The 18,036-nt window shown below is 42.7% G+C and overlaps 1 protein-coding gene across 5 annotated transcripts in view; it reads left to right on the plus strand.

The window, feature by feature from the left end:
- The window catches only part of PDE10A (phosphodiesterase 10A), a 785,858-nt gene that overhangs the window by 720,556 nt on the left and 47,266 nt on the right, over window positions 1-18,036 (plus strand). For all 5 annotated transcript variants that reach the window (XM_073560146.1, XM_073560147.1, XM_073560151.1 and 2 more), the window contains 7 exons: window positions 338-524; window positions 768-910; window positions 1,482-1,565; window positions 6,913-7,063; window positions 9,651-9,806; window positions 13,321-13,493; window positions 14,368-14,479. In XM_073560146.1, the coding sequence (XP_073416247.1) occupies window positions 338-524; window positions 768-910; window positions 1,482-1,565; window positions 6,913-7,063; window positions 9,651-9,806; window positions 13,321-13,493; window positions 14,368-14,479 (1,006 nt within the window). The remainder of the gene's footprint in view (window positions 1-337; window positions 525-767; window positions 911-1,481; window positions 1,566-6,912; window positions 7,064-9,650; window positions 9,807-13,320; window positions 13,494-14,367; window positions 14,480-18,036) is intronic.

The raw sequence follows: 18,036 nt of genomic DNA on the forward strand, positions 1-18,036 counted from the left end.
TACCGTGTGTCCTACTGAAGTAAGTGATGGAAGAGGGAGTCAGTGGCTTTGTTCTTTACCACAGCTGTTAACAGTACTGGCATCCTGAAGATGCAGTCACTGTTAATAGTGTCACAATCAATGCAGCCAACAGCTTGATCAGCCCATCTGACATGCATTTGCCAGATTGACTGATGGCCAGTCCAGCCTTGGATAAATAATTAGTAGGATAGATATTATTGATTGATTTTTTTTTTTTTTTTTTTTTTCCCCTAAATATGTATTTATCTATTAAAAAGATCTATAAGCTTCTTGTATGGTATATGCTTAGTATTCTGACATTTTTGTATTTCTGCAGAGAAGTAGACCTATATACAGGTTATACAACGAGGAATATCCTGTGTATGCCTATTGTAAGCAGAGGGAGCGTTATTGGTGTTGTGCAGATGGTGAACAAACTAAGTGGAAGTGCCTTCTCTAAAACAGATGAGAACAACTTCAAAATGTTTGCTGTTTTTTGCGCTTTAGCCTTACACTGTGCAAATGTGAGTTGGTGTACATATTCTTGTGTAATTGTTGAAATATAACATATTTTATTCTTGTGATTTTATAACTGAATTTGTAAGACTATTCTTAGAAACTGTAGTTACCGTAAGTCTATACTAAAATTACTGTATCTCTGAGTTTAGTCTCCAGACTGAGGGCCACTGATGTAGTTGTGTTCTGCATGGCCATGGATTGTCAGCTGTCTTTTTATATTGTGTTGTTTGTTTTCTTTCGTATTTTAGATGTACCATCGAATACGCCACTCTGAGTGCATTTACCGGGTGACTTTAGAGAAATTGTCTTATCACAGTATTTGTACTTCAGAAGAATGGCAGAACCTGAAGAACTGTGTCATTCCAGCACCTATTTGTAAAGAGATAGAATAGTGAGTAAAGGCTGCAAAAATGTAACAGAATAAATAGAAGTTAACACAAAAAACAGGACAGGATTTTACTTTTATTTTGCTTTACTGTGTCTGTAGCCAACAATTGCCTCATCAGAGACGACCGCTACTAACCGAGACTAATTTCCTTGCTCCAGAGACGTACGGCAGACAACAGATTTTGTTGGGTGCAGAATACTCTGAATACCTTGTTGAAGTATTCTGATACCAAGCAGAATACCCTGTTTGCTCATCATAAACTGGAAATCGTGAAGCAAAATAAAAATTAGAGCCCATATGTTTAATTATATTTTTTTCTCCATGGCGTATAAGTCTCTTAGCTCTGACGTGCCAGGCCTGGCTTTTCTCTCTCGTTAGATCCCTTTTTTTTCTTCACATACCGTACTTTTTCACGTGCTCGCTCTCGCGCTGTCACACTCTCCCTTTCACGCTCATAAAATATTCACCAACATGTTCTACAGTACTCTTTAGAAATGTCTACACATAGCTACAGGAGTAAGAAAATATCTACATTATTATAATATGTAACTATTTCTTTTTTTTTTTTCTTTAGCTACCACTTTGACATTGCACCCTTTGAAGACCTATGGCCAGCCATTTATGTGTATATGATACATCAGTCTTGTGGTAAAACTTGGTAAGATAAAATATTAGCAGTAATATTATTCTGATGATGATTGTTACTGTATTGTAACTATTTTGTGCTATTACGGCTGTTTGACTTTTATATACGTATATATTATGCACATATGTACACTGGGTGAAATAAGTATTGAACACGTCAACAATTTTCTCAGTAAATATATTTGTAATGGTGCTATTGACATGAAATTCTCACCAGATGTCAATAACCCACCCAATCCACACGGGCAAAAAAATCAAGCCATAGATGTCATAAATTAAGTTATGTGTAATAATGAGAAATGACACCGGGAAAAAAATATTTAACACAAAGAAAAAGAGGCTCAAAAAGCGATGACACCAGCTGAAATCTATCAGTAATTAGAAAGCAATCTTGCCACTTAATGAAAAATGTCAGCTGGTTCATCTGATGGCCAATAAAGAGCTGTCTCATTACCATGATGGGTAAAACTAGTGAGCTGTCTCAAGACCTCTGCAAACCATGTTGTTGTAAAACATACTGATGGCATTGATTGCAGAAGAATTTCTGAACTATTAAAGGTTCCAGTGACTTCTGTTGGGACCATAATCTAGAAATACAAAGAACATCATTTCAAAATAAGCCAGACACAACCAGGCAAGATGTCAGGCTCAGGAGTGAAGAGAATTTTCTGAAGAGTTGTCCAAGAGTCAAGGACCATCTGTGGAGAGCTACAGAAAGACCTGAAATCTGCATGTACAATTGTTTCAAACAAAGTAAATAATGCACTCAACTTCCATGGCGTGTATGCACACTCAACACGCAAGACTCCATTACTGAGCAAAAAGCATGTTCAAGTGCATTTAAAGTTTGCGCAACAACATTTAGGCAAGCCTGTGAAATACAGTGAGAATATAGTCTAGTCAGATGATACCAAAATTCATCTCTTTGGATGCCATAATACACACTATGTTTGGAGGCCAAAAGGCACCTGCTTATCCCAAAAACACCATACCAACAGTGAAGTTTGGAGGAGAGATCATCATTGTGTGGGGCTATTTTCAGCATATGATACTAGCAAACTTCATCTAATTAAAGTAAAGATGAATGAATATAGGTACTGAGACATTCTTGACAAAAATCTGCTGCCATCTACCAGGTTGATGAAGATGAAATGAGGGTGGATATTTCAGCAAAACAATGATTCCAAACACACAGCTAAGGAAACTCTCAATTCATTTCAGAGAAAGAAATTAAAGCTGCTAGAATGGCCTAGTCAATCACCTGACCTGAGTCCAATAGAAAATTTATGGTGGAACTAAAGGTCAGACTTCATAGAAGTCCACAGGACTTTCAGGATGTGAAGAGTGTTTGTGTTGGGTCAAATCACACCTGAGCAATGCATGCAAATAATTTTCCCCATACAAGAGACGTCTTGAAACTGTCATCACCAACAAACGCTTTTTATGAAGTATTAAGTTTGAGTAAGCGTGTTCAATGTTTATTCCCTGTGTCACTTCTCATTATTATTATTATTATACATAATTTATGGACATCTATAGTTTGATTTCTTTGCCTGTGTGGATTGGATGGGTTGTTACCGACCTCTGTCGAAAATAGTTGACCTGACTTTGATCTTTGCTGTATATTGCCTACAAGGAAAGCTATAGTTTAAAGGAATTGTGGAGTGACGCTCTCCTACCCAATCTGAAGAAGCAGGCGATCCCTGGTGCATTATACACTCAATCCATTGGAAAAATATACAGTAGGGCAGTAACCTTGTAAAGTTGTGCTAGTAAATTAGGCACAGCTAAAAGAATAGCATTGCTGGGACAATAAACACCTCCGTGGGTGCTGGCTGCTGCTCCTTGTAAGGCCGGGGTCACACTAACCGACGCAAAATACGGTCCGTAGTTTACATGCGTAATACGGATGAATGACCCCTAAATAGTGCTCCGTATGTCATCCGTAAGCCAGGTGAGGTCGCGTATTTTGCGCATGTCTGCATCCGTATGTAATCCGTATGGCATCCGTATGGCGAGATTTTCTCGCCGCCTTTCAAAATGGACATATAATGGAGTCCAATGACAGGGTTTCTAACAGAAATGAAATAATAGATATAGACACATAGAATGCATATATATACACACACACACAAGTCATTGAGACAAAAAAAAAAAAAAAAATATATATATTTTTATATATATATATATATATATATGTGTATGTATATATAGCCGTATATTTCTCTGGCGTATTCTACGGTCCGTGCCAATCTCAGCATGCTGCGATTGTCAGCGTACTACGCCCGTATTACGCGAAGTAGTACGCCAATGAAAGTCTATGGGTGCGCTAACAATGCGCACTACACACGGACCACACATGTGACTTGCGAGAAATACGCACCCGGTGTCTTTTAGAAAAGCCGGCAATTCAGTGCGCTATACAGTAAGCTCACACTGACAGGTTTAATAAAGAAACGAAAGAATAGATATATACACAGAATGCAATATATATACATGTCATTGTGACAAACATACTGTGTGTATATATATATATATATATATATATATATATATATATATATATATATATATATATATATATATATATATTTCACAGAGTTCTTCATAGCAGAATAGCCGCTAATTAAATTGCCGGCTTCTATCAGATCATTCCCCAACCCGACATGAAATGACACATGGTTTACATTCAGTAAAGCATTTCACTTCATGTTTTTTAATATGTCCTTGACTAATAATTGGATGAGGGTTTGTGTGCAAAATTTGGGAGTTGTAGTTATTTTAAGGGGTTAATTCATTGTTAAAAAATGTGTGGGCTTCCCATTGCCCTATAGTGGTGGCGAGTGGGTTAATCTAACAAAGGGTTAATGTCACCTTACAATCGAATGAGTTGAGTTGTTTGGTCATACAAAAAGGCGTTATGCATGGAGGCTAAAAAACACAGCATTCCAAGAAAAACACTTGCTACCCACAGTAAAATTTGGTAGAGGTTCCATCATGCTTTGGGGCTGTGTGGCCAATACCGGCACCGGGAATCTTGTTAAAGTTGAGGGTCGCATGGATTCAACTCAGTATCGGCAGATTCTTGACAATAATGTGCAAGAATCAGTGACGAAGTTGAAGTTACGCAGGGGATGGATATTTCAGCAAGACAATGATCCAAAACACCTCTCCAAATCTACTCAGGCATTCATGCAGAGGAACAATTACAATGTTCTGGAATGGCCATCCCAGTCCCCAGACCTGAATATCATTGAACATCTGTGGGATGATTTGAAGCGGGCTGTCCATGCTAGGCGTCCATCAAACTTAACTGAACTGGAATTGTTTTGTAAACAGAAATGGTCACAAATACCTTCACCCAGGATCCAGGAACTCATTAATAGCTACAGGAAGGGACTAGAGGCTGTTATTTCTGCAAAAGGAGGATCTACGAAATATTGATGTCACTTTTATGTTGAGGTGCCCATACTTTTGCACCGGACAAATTTTGTTTAAATGCAGATTGCACTATATATATATATATATATATATATATATATATATATATATATATATATATATATATATATATATATACACATTATATGTGTATATATCTATTCTTTCGTTTCTTTACTAAACCTGTCAGTGTGAGTTTACTGTATAGCGCACTGAATTGCCGGCTTTTCTAAAAGACACCGGGTGCGTATTTCTCGCAAGTCACATGTGTGGTCCGTGTGTAATGCGTATTTTTAGCGCACCCATAGACTTTCATTGGCGTACTACGGTCGTACTACGCTGACAATCGCAGCATGCTGCGATTGGCACGGACCGTAGAATACGCCCGAGAAATATATGGCTGTTGGGTGCTGCCCCATAGAGAATAATTTGTCCGTGTGTAATGCGTGCTTTTAGCGCCTCTCACTCGTCTGTATTCCTTGCCAGTGTGACCCCGGCCTTACTGCGTTCCTCTGAAGCCTAGCACGAGGCTGCAAATCTATGGCCATTTCCTATTGAACACACCCAATCTGACAACTGGAGTGGAGAGATGCTGCTACATTTTAAGTGGGAAAGTTTCTGGGGCCAGCATCGATGTAAATACTTATGTCCCAAAAAAATGAGAAAAGTATTCAAGGAGTGATGCCTTTATTGGCAAACCAGAAAAGTTATATTTGCAAGCTTTCAGGGTTAAAACGGCCTCTTCATCAGGATACATTACAATATTATTCATGGGGCAGCCTGTAACATACTTTTGTCCTATCAGATTACCGCATGTTTACAATGCTTTTAGGGTGTTGAGTTGTCTGTACATCTGTTTTGCTCGACATGAAGCATCTCTTCACAGCCAGAGGGGGTGGACAACCCTTATAATTTGACAGATGCACAGAATAATGAATGGAGGTGTGGGGCTTTAGAGGCAGTCGGGTATGTCTGCCACATACAGCTATGAATTGAAGAGCATTACTGGGCTATGAAGCTGCGGTGTCTTTAGAAATTATTTTGTTTGTTAGTTGTTTGGTTTTTTTTTTTGTTTTTTTTACAGACCCAGGTTCTCATTGTTAAATGTGTAACACAACTTTCCTTTTAACTACTTTTTATTACAGTAGTTGCACTGACTAAAGTCAATTTACCAGACATGCATATCTTTCCAAGGTGTACAGTTTGTCATAGCAATAACGTAAAGCCTAGCACAATCAAAAAATATATATTCATGTTTTTGTGGGATGTTTTAATAACCTGAGAACCCATAGGTGAAGAATGGCCAACAGATTGCATCCACATGTCTGCCATGTTTGTTGAATATTTTGCATTAGGCATCTTGGGATGTGTCTGATTTCTGGGTATCTTAACACAGCATTTTGCAGTGCATTCATGTCTTTGGCAGGACATCCATTTGAATTTCCCAAAAATGGAAGTTTGACATTGTCCAGATTTAGTAATTGCGTTAAATAAGGCAAAAGGAGGCAAAACTATGAAACTTTGGGCTCTGCTTGGGCACCTTCCTGGCTGTGCTTATCTGAAAAGATGGACAAAGCCAGAATAGCCTACAAAGGTTTTGCACTTGTTTGACAAGGTATTGCTGGAAAGGAGCACAAATGGAGACCAAAATTTCATGGCTTAGGCCCCTTTTGCCTTTATTTAATTACTCCATCAGGAGTACGTACGTCTAATTCACATATTTCAAGGAATCAGGTAGAAGACCTAAACAAGGATGTGGACACACTAGAAAATGCAGTAAAAGAAGGACATGTGTAAATGGCCTAACTTACCAGCCAGGATTCACATATCTAGTTAGGAAACCCCGCCGTAGAATACATAGTGATGACTAAATGTTAATTGATCACTTGTTTTGATTCCTGCATTATTATTCTTTTAAGCTTTGAACTTGAAAAGCTGTGTCGTTTCACTATGTCGGTGAAGAAGAATTATCGGCGAGTACCCTATCATAATTGGAAACATGCAGTAACCGTATCGCACTGCATGTATGCCATCTTACAACATAACAAAGAATTATTCACAGATTTGGAGGTGAGACATCATTTTTTATGTTGGCTCATATTCTCTTTGGCTTCATTCATTCAGTGTGTGTTATTCATTACATTTTACACGCACCTAAACTGTGTCCTTAGGTCTGTGATTATGCTAAGTTTTTTGGCTTAAAATTACAAGGATTGAGGGTATAGGTGAATTCATTACAAGTTACATACACGTCGCATAAACTGCATGCTGTGTGACATGCAATGACTTGGCTTTTCACAAACATAAATGTTAAGGAATTGTTTTTTAAATGCTGTAGTTACAAATCAGAGAAAGTATAATATGGTTAAAAATGATATTACCCTATAGTTATCAGGTGCCTTGGTTCGGATTCTGGGGTTTTAATGATTTCTGATTTAAAGGGAAGGTGCCATCCAAAAAAATTTTTTTCAGCAATTGAAAAAATGTAAAGAATTAATGTTTACATTTTCTTAAGAAATATCATTTGTTTTTAATTTTGCAAAATATGAAAAATAATTTTAAAAAGTTTGGCATTTCCACTTGTTAACACTAGGGGGAGCAGCTACTGAAATTTGGCACAAAAACCTAGTGTACAACTAGCTCACATTACTGCCCTGCAGTTTTTATGGGCAGAATCTGCTGACATGGGTGTGATGTCACTCCTCTCCTCCCCTTCTGGGTGTTTGCTAAGTTAAAAGAGAGGATGACATCTAGGAACACAGTGAGCAGCCATTTTGATGGGGCCTGCAAAGTTACTGACTGTCTGTGCATACGAAGTCTGGATCAGAACAGGCCATCAATCAGCAGAAATGTGTCCTGGATTTCTGTGGAGCAGACAGTCCATCCATGTGTATAAAACACAGCACTCTATGTACAATCCCTGGCACCGAACAGGGTGCCCCCCATAGACCAGCACACTGCACTCCTAAAATACTCTGTGCTGCTGTCACCCTGCTCCTTCCACCATACATCAGGCTCCTGTCGCCTCGCTTTCACACATCGCCAGGACAGGATCTGAGGAGAGGAATGGGGTCTTTGGTCACTGAGCATGGCAGGCAGCAAGGATTCTGGGAGCAGGGTGACAGCAGCACAGAGTATTTCAGGAGAGCAGTGTTCTGGTCTATGGGGGGCACAGAGGGAGGTATATGGGGAGGAGCAGGGTGACAGCACCACAGAAATCCAGGAAACATTTCTGCTGATGGCCTGTTCTGATCCAGACTTTGCATGCAAAGACCACATTCCCCTCCTCAGATCCTGTCCTGGCGATGTGTGAAAGCGAGGTGATAGGCACAGTCTGGGGTGACACTGGGAAGCAGGATGGGGGAAATGTAGCCATTCCGTAGCGATAAAAATGAGACCCCTCTCTTCAGCTGCCTCACCAGCCCTCCCCTGACTGCACCTAACTATTACCCCTGACCCGTGTGCAGGTGCTCAGTCAGAACCACCCTAGAATGGGTCCCCTTTTAGTAGATAATACTGCCATAGTGTTCTCACATAATACCACCATATACTTCACACATAATACCGCCATATAGTTCATACACAATACCACCATGTAGTTCACACATAAATCCAGCAGGGTGACAGCAGCACAGAGTATTTCAGGAGAGCAGTATCACAATGGATAGGATTAGATACACGGCTCAGCAGTCAGTATCACACGGGATAGGATTAGATACACGGATCAGCAGTCAGTATCACACGGGATAGGATTAGATACACGGATCAGCAGACTGTATCACACAGGATATGATTAGATACACGGCTCAGCAGACTGTATCACACGAGAGGATTAGATACACAGCTCAGCAGTCAGCATCACACAGGATAGGATTAGATACACGGATCAGCAGACAATATCACACAGGAGAGGATTAGACACATGGCTCAGCAATCAGTATCACACAGGTTAGGATTAGATGTTCAGCAGATGGCCAAGTGTTTTGAAACAGCAGGGAGCAGCTCCTCCTATGTTTTGCAAGAGCTGGGGCTGCAGCTGGTCGGGTGTTTTGGAAAGAGCAGCTCGGTCTCCAGCAGCTCATCCTGGTTCCTCTCCTGCAGCTGGTATGTGCAGAGTGAACATCCAAGCCGTTATGCTGGAACAGTACAGCATCCAGGGCTTGCAATGGAGTGTAAATGGAGCTAAAGGGAACGCACTGAGCTCTAATAAGATGGCGCCTGGCCACACCTACAGCTGTGAATTGAGCTGCCCACAGAGGCGTGCCCGGTTCACTCCTGATGCTGCTGCAATGAAAGAGATAGGGTCGGGAGCCGACTGTTATGTCTTATGCCCAGGGACTGCCGTAAATAACCATGGAAAGTGCCGTTCAGCAGCCAGCAAGGTAAGATGGCAGCCCCCAGTGGCTGCATTAATACCGTACAAAAAACAAACCATACACACCACTGAGTCAAGCTTAGGGGACAATATCTTTTTATACTATTTTCTTTTTTACATTAAATTATGAAAAAACACGGCACCTTCCCTTTAAGTTCCTTAAACCTACAGTAAATAATTTCTATTCTTTTATACAAACATAATTCATAATCAATTTCAAGTGTGTGATGTAAAATATGTCGTAAAACAATTTTCTTTTATTTAATTTCCTTTTTGTTCTAGAGAAAAGGGCTCTTGATAGCATGCTTATGTCATGACCTAGATCACCGGGGGTACACGAACAGCTACTTACAAAAATTTGATCATCCCTTGGCAGCATTATATTCCACCTCAACAATGGAGCAACATCACTTCTCCCAAACTGTGTCAATTCTGCAGGTAAGAACAGTGAAAGTGTCCTCCAGGGAGCCATGTAAAAGTAGCAAGATGTAACATGACATTAATTTGGCTTCCATAGAAAGCAGTGATTGTGACTATTAGAAGAAGCCTTGTGTAGTGTTAGGTCCTGAAATTAACCATTTAACATGCTGTGTAACAAGACAATGATTTTAGAATCACACTCTGACCTGTGCCACACTGGTGCTTTATATTTGATCATGCGATGCAAGTACCTCCCAGCTATCTGAGGGGATTAACAAAAATAGGTGGTTGCTGTTTTCATCATAATTTTCTATTGAGGGTAGATTTATAATGAGAACATTTTGTGTTGCATAAATTTTTGCAACTCAGCATCCGTTCCATTTATCTGAATGGGGTTGTTTTGGTGACAATCAAGTGGATTTCTGCATGTTCCATTCAGATTGAGTGATAGTAGAGTAGAAGTCCTCTTCCTTTCAGAGGAGGATACTTGCTTATTTAAATTCCTAGAGGAGCATTGCATGGCCTATAAGTCTCCTTACTCCAGCTTGGCACCTGCCACAAGGAGGAACATTACCCCTTAGATCAGTGTTTTTCAAACTTCAGTCCTCATGAAACCCATCAGAACAACATATTTTCTTAAAATCAGTTTTTAATGCCTTGATAATTGCATCACCTGTGTAATACTAGGGAAATCCTGAAAACCTGATCTGGTGGAAGCAGCGAGGACTGGAGTTTGGGAATTGCTGCCTTACACCATTTGTCAAAGGCCTCTCACTTGGCCAAATTAGACATGCTTTACACTGATGAGGGACAAGCACTCTTAAGGCCCCGTCACATACAGCGATCTCGCTAGCGAGATCACTGATTTTGTGACATCAGCAATCTCGCCAGCGAGATCGCGGTGTGTGACTGGGATCAGCGACCGCCCCCCCTTCCGGTTATCGCTGATCATGCAGCATCGGCCAGGGCCGTTTTTCGATTGCTGGTCTCCCGCTGGCCAGCACGCATCGCTGCGTGTGACAGCAAGAGACCAGAGATCAGCGACGCTGGTTTCTAATGTAAACATCGGGTATCCAGGACCCGCGGCTCCTAGATACCCGATGTTTACATTAGAAACCAGCGTCGCTGGTCCTGATCGCTGGGACTGTCTAACGATGTCCCAGCAATCCCATCATGTCGGATCGTTGATGGGATCGCTGGGACATCGTTATGTGTAAAGGGGGCTTAAAATACCTGTCTACAAATGGAGGTTCTGAGGTGGCTTTTTATCTCAAGTCATTTGGCAAATCTCCTTAAAGTATCAATAATGACTTTTAAGATTGCTACCCCCAATAGGTTGCAATAAATATCCTGTCTTAAGCCCCCATCACACAGCGAGATCGCTGTGTGTGACACTTCTCAGCGACTGGCCCCCCCTGCTGGGTATCGCTGATCGTCCTGGAATGGCCAGGACATTTTTTTGATCACTGGTCTCCCGCTGGCCAGCACGCATCGCTGCGCGTGACAGGCGGGAGATCAGCGAGCTGCCGCTGGTAACTAAGGTAAACATCGGATTTCTAAGCGGCGCGCAGCGCTTAGAAACCCGATGTGTACCTTAGTTACCAGCGCGCTGGTGCAGGGAGCCGGTAATCAAGGTACACATCGGGTTTCTAAGCGCCGCGCGCAGCTTAGAAACCTGATGTGTACCTTGGTTACCAGCTCCCTGCACCAGCGCGCTGGTAACTAAGGTACACAGTGGGTAACTAAGCGTTGTGCTTCGCTTGTTACCCACGTGTCGCTGGTGCTGATCGCTGGTGAAGCTGCCTGTTTGGCAGCTCACTAGCGATCATGTAGCGACACACCAGCGATCCTGACAAGGTAATATCATTGTCGGGATCGCTGGTGCGTCACTCTGTGTGACGGGGCCCTTAATCTCTGTAGAGATTTGCATATTTAGAGTGATGTGACAGACAAATGTCTGCAACAAAATGTCTGGTGTGTGAATCCACCTGACTAGTATTATCTTACACCACAATGGAGTGAAGTAGATCAAGTCTCCGAATTGTGGTGAAATCCCAGACCAGAAAATGAATGTTAAGGCCCCGTCACAGACAGCGATATCGCCAGCGAGATCACTGATTTTGTGACGTCACAGTGATCTTGCCAGCAATATCTCTGTGTGTGACATGGATCAGCGTCCGGCCCCCCTGCCGGGAATCGCTGATCGCGCTCCATCGTCCTGGGCCGTTTTTTGATCGTTGGTCTCCCGCTGGCCAGCGTGCATCGCTGCGTGTGGCAGCGAGAGACCAGTGATCAGTGACGCTGGTTTCCAATGTAAACAGCGGGTATCTAACAGCCGCGCGGCTCTTAGATACCCGCTGTTTACATTGGAAACCAGCTTGCCCGCTGGTCCTGATCGCTGGAGGGGCTGTCTAACGATGTCCCAGCGATCCCATCCATGTCGGATCGTTGGAGGGATCGCTGGGACATCGTTATGTGTAACGGGGTCTTAAGGCTATATGCCTTTTCCATGATGTCTAGGAGATCTACTCTGTTGTGATTTTAATTTGACGTTGTCCTAAGGGGAAGGGAGGCTAGGTAACAGTAATTGGTGGGTCTCTTTTCACATAGTGCAGTTATTTATATTTGCATGACATTATTCTCAAAAATAGCATGGCAAATATAAAAGTATTTCTACAAACATTACATATTGATAGGTCATACACTTGCTTCTATGTAGTAGAAGGGTATGAGTAATGGTATAAAACTAGGCACTTTTGGGCACCATGAAATAATAGGAGACAACAACTTTGTCATCAAGCTTTTCTTTATTTTGTTCTTTGTATTATAAGTGATGGGGTTTATGCAAGAAGGTGGAAAAATTGCTTATTAAATACAGAGTAAATACTTGACGTGGTTGTCCAAGACTTTACAATGATGGCCTATTGTTTGGTTAGGTCATTAATATCTGATCAGGGCTGTTCCTGATGTTGGGAGAGGCCAGAAATTCTCGGTTGCAGAGTTGCACAGCACGGCTCCATCAACTGTATATTGTACTGCACATCCACCTCCTATTGATTGAAAAAGGGAGCAGATATAAAGTACCAGGGAGCAGCCACTATATAGATGACTAAGATTTGCTGCGCCACACAGCTCCGCAACTGAGCACTTCCGGGAGCACCTGGAACAGCTGATCAGCAGGGCCTGCCGGGTGTCGCACCCACACCAATCAGACATTGATGACCTATCCTGAGGATAGGCCATCAATATAAAGGTGCTGGACAACCCCTTTAATTCATAGTGCTAACATAAAATCATGCACCCCTATTCCTGATTTGAACTTTTTGATGTATATAGGACAGACCATGGTGTCCATTATTCATATTTGAAATTTTAGATGTTCTTTTTTTCTCTAATAAGATACCATCTCTCATACTTTTTAGTTTTCTATAGATGAGCTCTAGAGAGTAAAAAAACCTCCTTTGAATTTGAATGTATCAGTGGAAAACATAGGACATTGTGCTTTTTATCTATGTTTTATTGTTTCACATAGCTGGAAGGGCACAATATCTTCTCTAACTTGAGTTCCAACGAGTATGAGCAAGTATTAGAGATAATCCGCAAAGCCATTATTGCCACAGACCTTGCACTGTACTTTGGAAATAGAAAACATCTGGAAGAGCTTCACCAAACAGGAGCCCTAAACTTCAACAACCAAGTGCACAGGTAATAAACGGAGTTATGTACCACATGACACAGTGATCGCTAAATTCAAAATGTAGAATTTGGATCAGGACATAAAGGACATTTGCACAGTGTCAGGGGCCACTGGCTAAGTGTTTTCTTCCGTTACTTTATTTTAACTTCAAAGATTTTTTTTTTTTTTTTTTAAAGCTCATGTGTGCAGACATTGCCGATACATTTGCACCCTTGTGTTCTTTGATTCACTCTCAGAAAGTCCTCAAACTATTGAGTGTTGGTTGTCCCATATGATTCCTAACACGGATCTACTGCCAGGATCATTAAGTACATGGGCTATTTGTATACACCAGCCTATAAGAATCGGTACACTAGAACCGCTACTTTCCTCTACCACTGGATACAATATGTAACATTTCTAACAAAGAAATCAAAATGATACCAGAAGGCGAAACAACAAGTTTGTAACATCATTATCAATGGACCATTTGCTTATCAAATGATTGCAACTGAAAAAAGTTGTGGGATCCAAAAGAGAAATGTAATTTGGGGACAAGATTTTAAGGAAAATAGAAAAAATTGGAATCCGGCTCAACAGGACTGGATTTTCCTTTTCTTTTTATTTTCAAAAGAAAATAAAGTGCATACAAAAGAAAAATTTACATGGTCAACATGACCCAGCCGACGCGTTTCGACTTTACTAAGCAGTCTTCCTCATGAGTTACTCCTTTAATGCTTTACTTGGGATATATGTGATATGCAATATACACAAGTTGCCTAATAAAAGTTTAACTATAAACATCCAAAAAGGTTGTTACTATCGTTATGCACTGTGTACAGTCATACATGTGATAGGTTTTTGTATTAGTAAGCTCAATTTGTATCTTGTGTTTTGTTTCAGGGATCGTTTAATAGGTTTAATGATGACCGCATGTGACCTTTGCTCTGTGACAAAATTTTGGCCTGTAACCAGAATGATCGCTGATGACATATATGCTGAATTCTGGGCAGAGGTACGTTTTTGGAAATGAATACAAGTACCTTTGGGAATTGGCATACGTAGAGTACTTACAGAATGGAGAGAGTAACAGTGGATGACCATAGCTGTGTTGTAATGATAGGATATGATCAGGTCACACACTATGTACTCAGCAGCTCACATCTCATCTACTGAATAGAACACGCAGCTTTTGTGTGGTGTAACACACTCCGGACTTATGTCAAAATAGTTTATCTGCTAAGATATATCAATTTTTAATTTGCCCCTTTTTTACATGTAGAAAGCGAATTCAGGTGTTATATACACGTACATATGTACAGTCATATGTTAAAGTTTGGGCACCCCTATTAATGTTAACCTTTTTTCTTTATAACAATTTTGGTTTTTAGCAACAGCTATTTCAGTTTCATATATCTAATAACTGATGGACTCAGTTATATTTCTGGATTCAAATGAGGTTTATTGTACTAACAGAAAATGTGCAATCTGCATTTAAAAAAAATTTGACCGGTGCAAAAGTATGGGCACCTCAACATAAAAGTGACATCAATATTTCGTAGATCCTCCTTTTGCAAAAATAACAGCCTCTAGTCCCTTCCTGTAGCTATTAATGAGTTCCTGGAGCCTGGATGAAGGTATTTGTGACCATTCCTGTTTACAAAACAATTCCAGTTCAGTTAAGTTTGATGGTCGCTGAGCATAGACAGCCCGCTTCAAATCATCCCACAGATGTTCAATGATATTCAGGTCTGGGGACTGGGATGGCCAATCCAGAACATTGTAATTGTTCCTCTGCATGAATGCCTGAGTAGATTTGGAGCGGTGTTTGGGATCATTGTCTTGCTGAAATATCCATCCCCTGCGTAACTTCAACTTCGTCACTGATTCTTGCACATTATTGTCAAGAATCTGCTGATACGGAGTTGAATCCATGCGACCCTCAACTTTAACAAGATTCCCGGTGCCGGCATTGGCCACACAGCCGCAAAGCATGATGGAACCTCCACCAAATTTTACTGTGGGTAGTAAGTGTTTTTCTTGGAATGCTGTGTTTTCCCTTCACCCATGACAGCACCACCTGAGAGAGGGATCCGCCCCGCCAGGACAGGAACCTACTGGGCACCTCTCCCCCGCTTCAGTTGGGTTCCTGTCCTGGAAGGAATCCCACTGTGGCGGTGCCTGTCATGGGCGAAGAAAAAGATAAGACCCAGGCCCGTCCCGGCGCGGGAAGAACAGGTAGCTTACCTGTAGCGCCGGCCGTCGGGTCCTGGAAGCGCAGTCCCCGGGGTCCCTGGGGCTCCGGGTTCGTGCGGGCGTGGATGGGATTCCGGTGGCTCCGGGAAGCCCCCACCGTGCCGCCCTCCCCTCGCGCACGCCGCATCTCGATCCCCGTGGTAGGGGAGAGACGCTGGCGTCTTCCGGCCGCTGACGTCAGCGGCGCTTGGAATGCTGGGTGCGCCGGCTGACGTCAGCAGAAGGCGACGGTGTAATGGCGCTGGGTGCGACGCCGGCCGGCTTCTGAAGCGCTGAGCCGGCGGTCGCAGGGGGGAGGGGAGGAAGACGCTCACCAGGCGGAGGCATGCAATTTAAAAGGAGGAAGACAGCTGTAGATCGGCGGTGCAAAATGGAGTCCGAGCAGGAACGTTCAGCGTCCCTGCCTCCCTCACAGCCCTCTGGCAGGAAGCATGGAAGCCATTCAAGCAGCAGTCGCCCCAGCCGCAGGTCGGGGCACTCCTCAAAGTCCAAAGAGCGCGGGCCAGGTGCTCCGATGCAGCCTCCAAGTCCGGTACCCTTGATTACGGGTGGTGAGTGATCTTCGTGAATGTTAACAGTATATTAATAGGGGTTTTCTATTGTATGCTTCACCCTGTAGGAAAGGCCCAGAAAAGCGGGAAGCAAGAAGAAGAATAGGGATTGTGCTATATGTAAATCTCCCCTAGCAAGAGACTGGCAAAAAGATCTCTGTGCTTCGTGCATTCAGCGGACTATGGCGGAGGAAGCGCCTAGTTTCGCAGCCAATCTAATATCTGCCCTCAGGTCAGAAATGGAAGGCTCAATTAAGTCCTTATTGAAAAAAGGGAAAAAAAAGCAGAAAGGATTTCCCTAGTTCCCCCTCAGATTCCGCGTCAGTATCATCTCAGGCGGAAAAATCATCCTCCTCAGACTCCTCAGATAGTGACACAGGGGGTAAGCCATGTTTCCCTGTAGAAGATACAGATGCCCTCCTAAAGGCCATTAGAACCACAATGGGCCTACAGGAAGAAAGGGCGGCTAAAACCCTAGAGGACGTCATGTTTGGGGCGCTTCAGGAGAGGAAAAAACGAACCTTTCCAGTAAACGCGAAAATCCAGGCGCTTATTGAGAAGGAGTGGAAAAAGCCTGAAAAATCGGGGGCCCTTCCATCCGCCTCTAAGAGACGATACCCCTTTGAATACAAGGATACGGAGGTATGGGACAAAGTCCCAAAAATAGATACAGCGGTGTCCAGATCTTCCAAAAGGTCGGCCCTGCCCTTGGAAGATGCAGGGGTTCTTAGAGACCCGCTGGACAAAAAAGCGGACTCATATTTGAGGCACGCATGGGAAGCGACAGCAGGAGGTCTAAAGCCGGCGATAGCGTGCACCTGCACGGCACGCTCCCTTATGATCTGGCTGCAGCAGTTAGAAGAGAAGCTGGCGTCAAGGGTCCCAAGAGAGAAGATCTTATCAGACATGTATCTCTTGCATGGGGCAGCGGCTTTTTTGGCAGATACCTCGGCGGACTCTATGCGATTGACAGCCAGAGCAGCGTCACTATCAAATGCTGCTAGACGCGCGTTATGGCTTAAGGGCTGTCCGGGTGACCTTCAGTCCAAGGCCAAATTGTGCTCTCTCCCCTGCGATGGTCGATTCCTGTTCGGCAAGAACTTGGACGATATTCTGGAGAAAGCAGGCGATAAGAAAAAAGGCTTCCCCAGATTCCCTATGGATCAGAGGAGACAGCCCTTTCGGAGGGGGAGATTCAATAGAGGACGTCCTCCAGCTGACAGGAGAAGATGGGAGGATAAAAGAAAGAAAGAATCAGGGTTTATGTTTGGTGGAGGCACCTCCACCTCAAAAAAGTCACCACAATGACGCCGGTATTCCAGTAGGAGGGAGATTGGCACTCTTTTTCCAGGCCTGGGAAAAGATCTCCTCCAATACCTGGATTCTGAGCATCCTAAAAGAAGGCCTGAAAATCCCCTTTATTCGTCAGCCAAAACCCGTGGTCGTCATCACACCTATCAGGAAGATGACCGAAGAACAACTGGCCTTAGAAACAGAAATCCTGAGCCTGATAGACAAGCGGGTACTGTCCGAGGTGCCACGCTTACAGGAAGGAAAGGGGTTTTATTCACCCCTTTTTCTAATAAAAAAACCAGATCAGTCGTTCAGGACAATCATAAATCTCAGACGCCTCAATCTTTGGATAAGGAACCCGACCTTCAAGATGGAATCAGTGACTACGGCAGTAAAGCTGCTACATCAAGATTGCTTCATGGCCGTAGTCGATTTAAAGGATGCGTATTATCACATCCCTATCCATCCAGAT

Source organism: Dendrobates tinctorius, unplaced genomic scaffold (genome assembly GCF_039654945.1).
Source record: "Dendrobates tinctorius isolate UK_male_01 unplaced genomic scaffold, ASM3965494v1 ptg000293l, whole genome shotgun sequence".
NCBI classification, from domain to species: domain Eukaryota; kingdom Metazoa; phylum Chordata; class Amphibia; order Anura; family Dendrobatidae; genus Dendrobates; species Dendrobates tinctorius.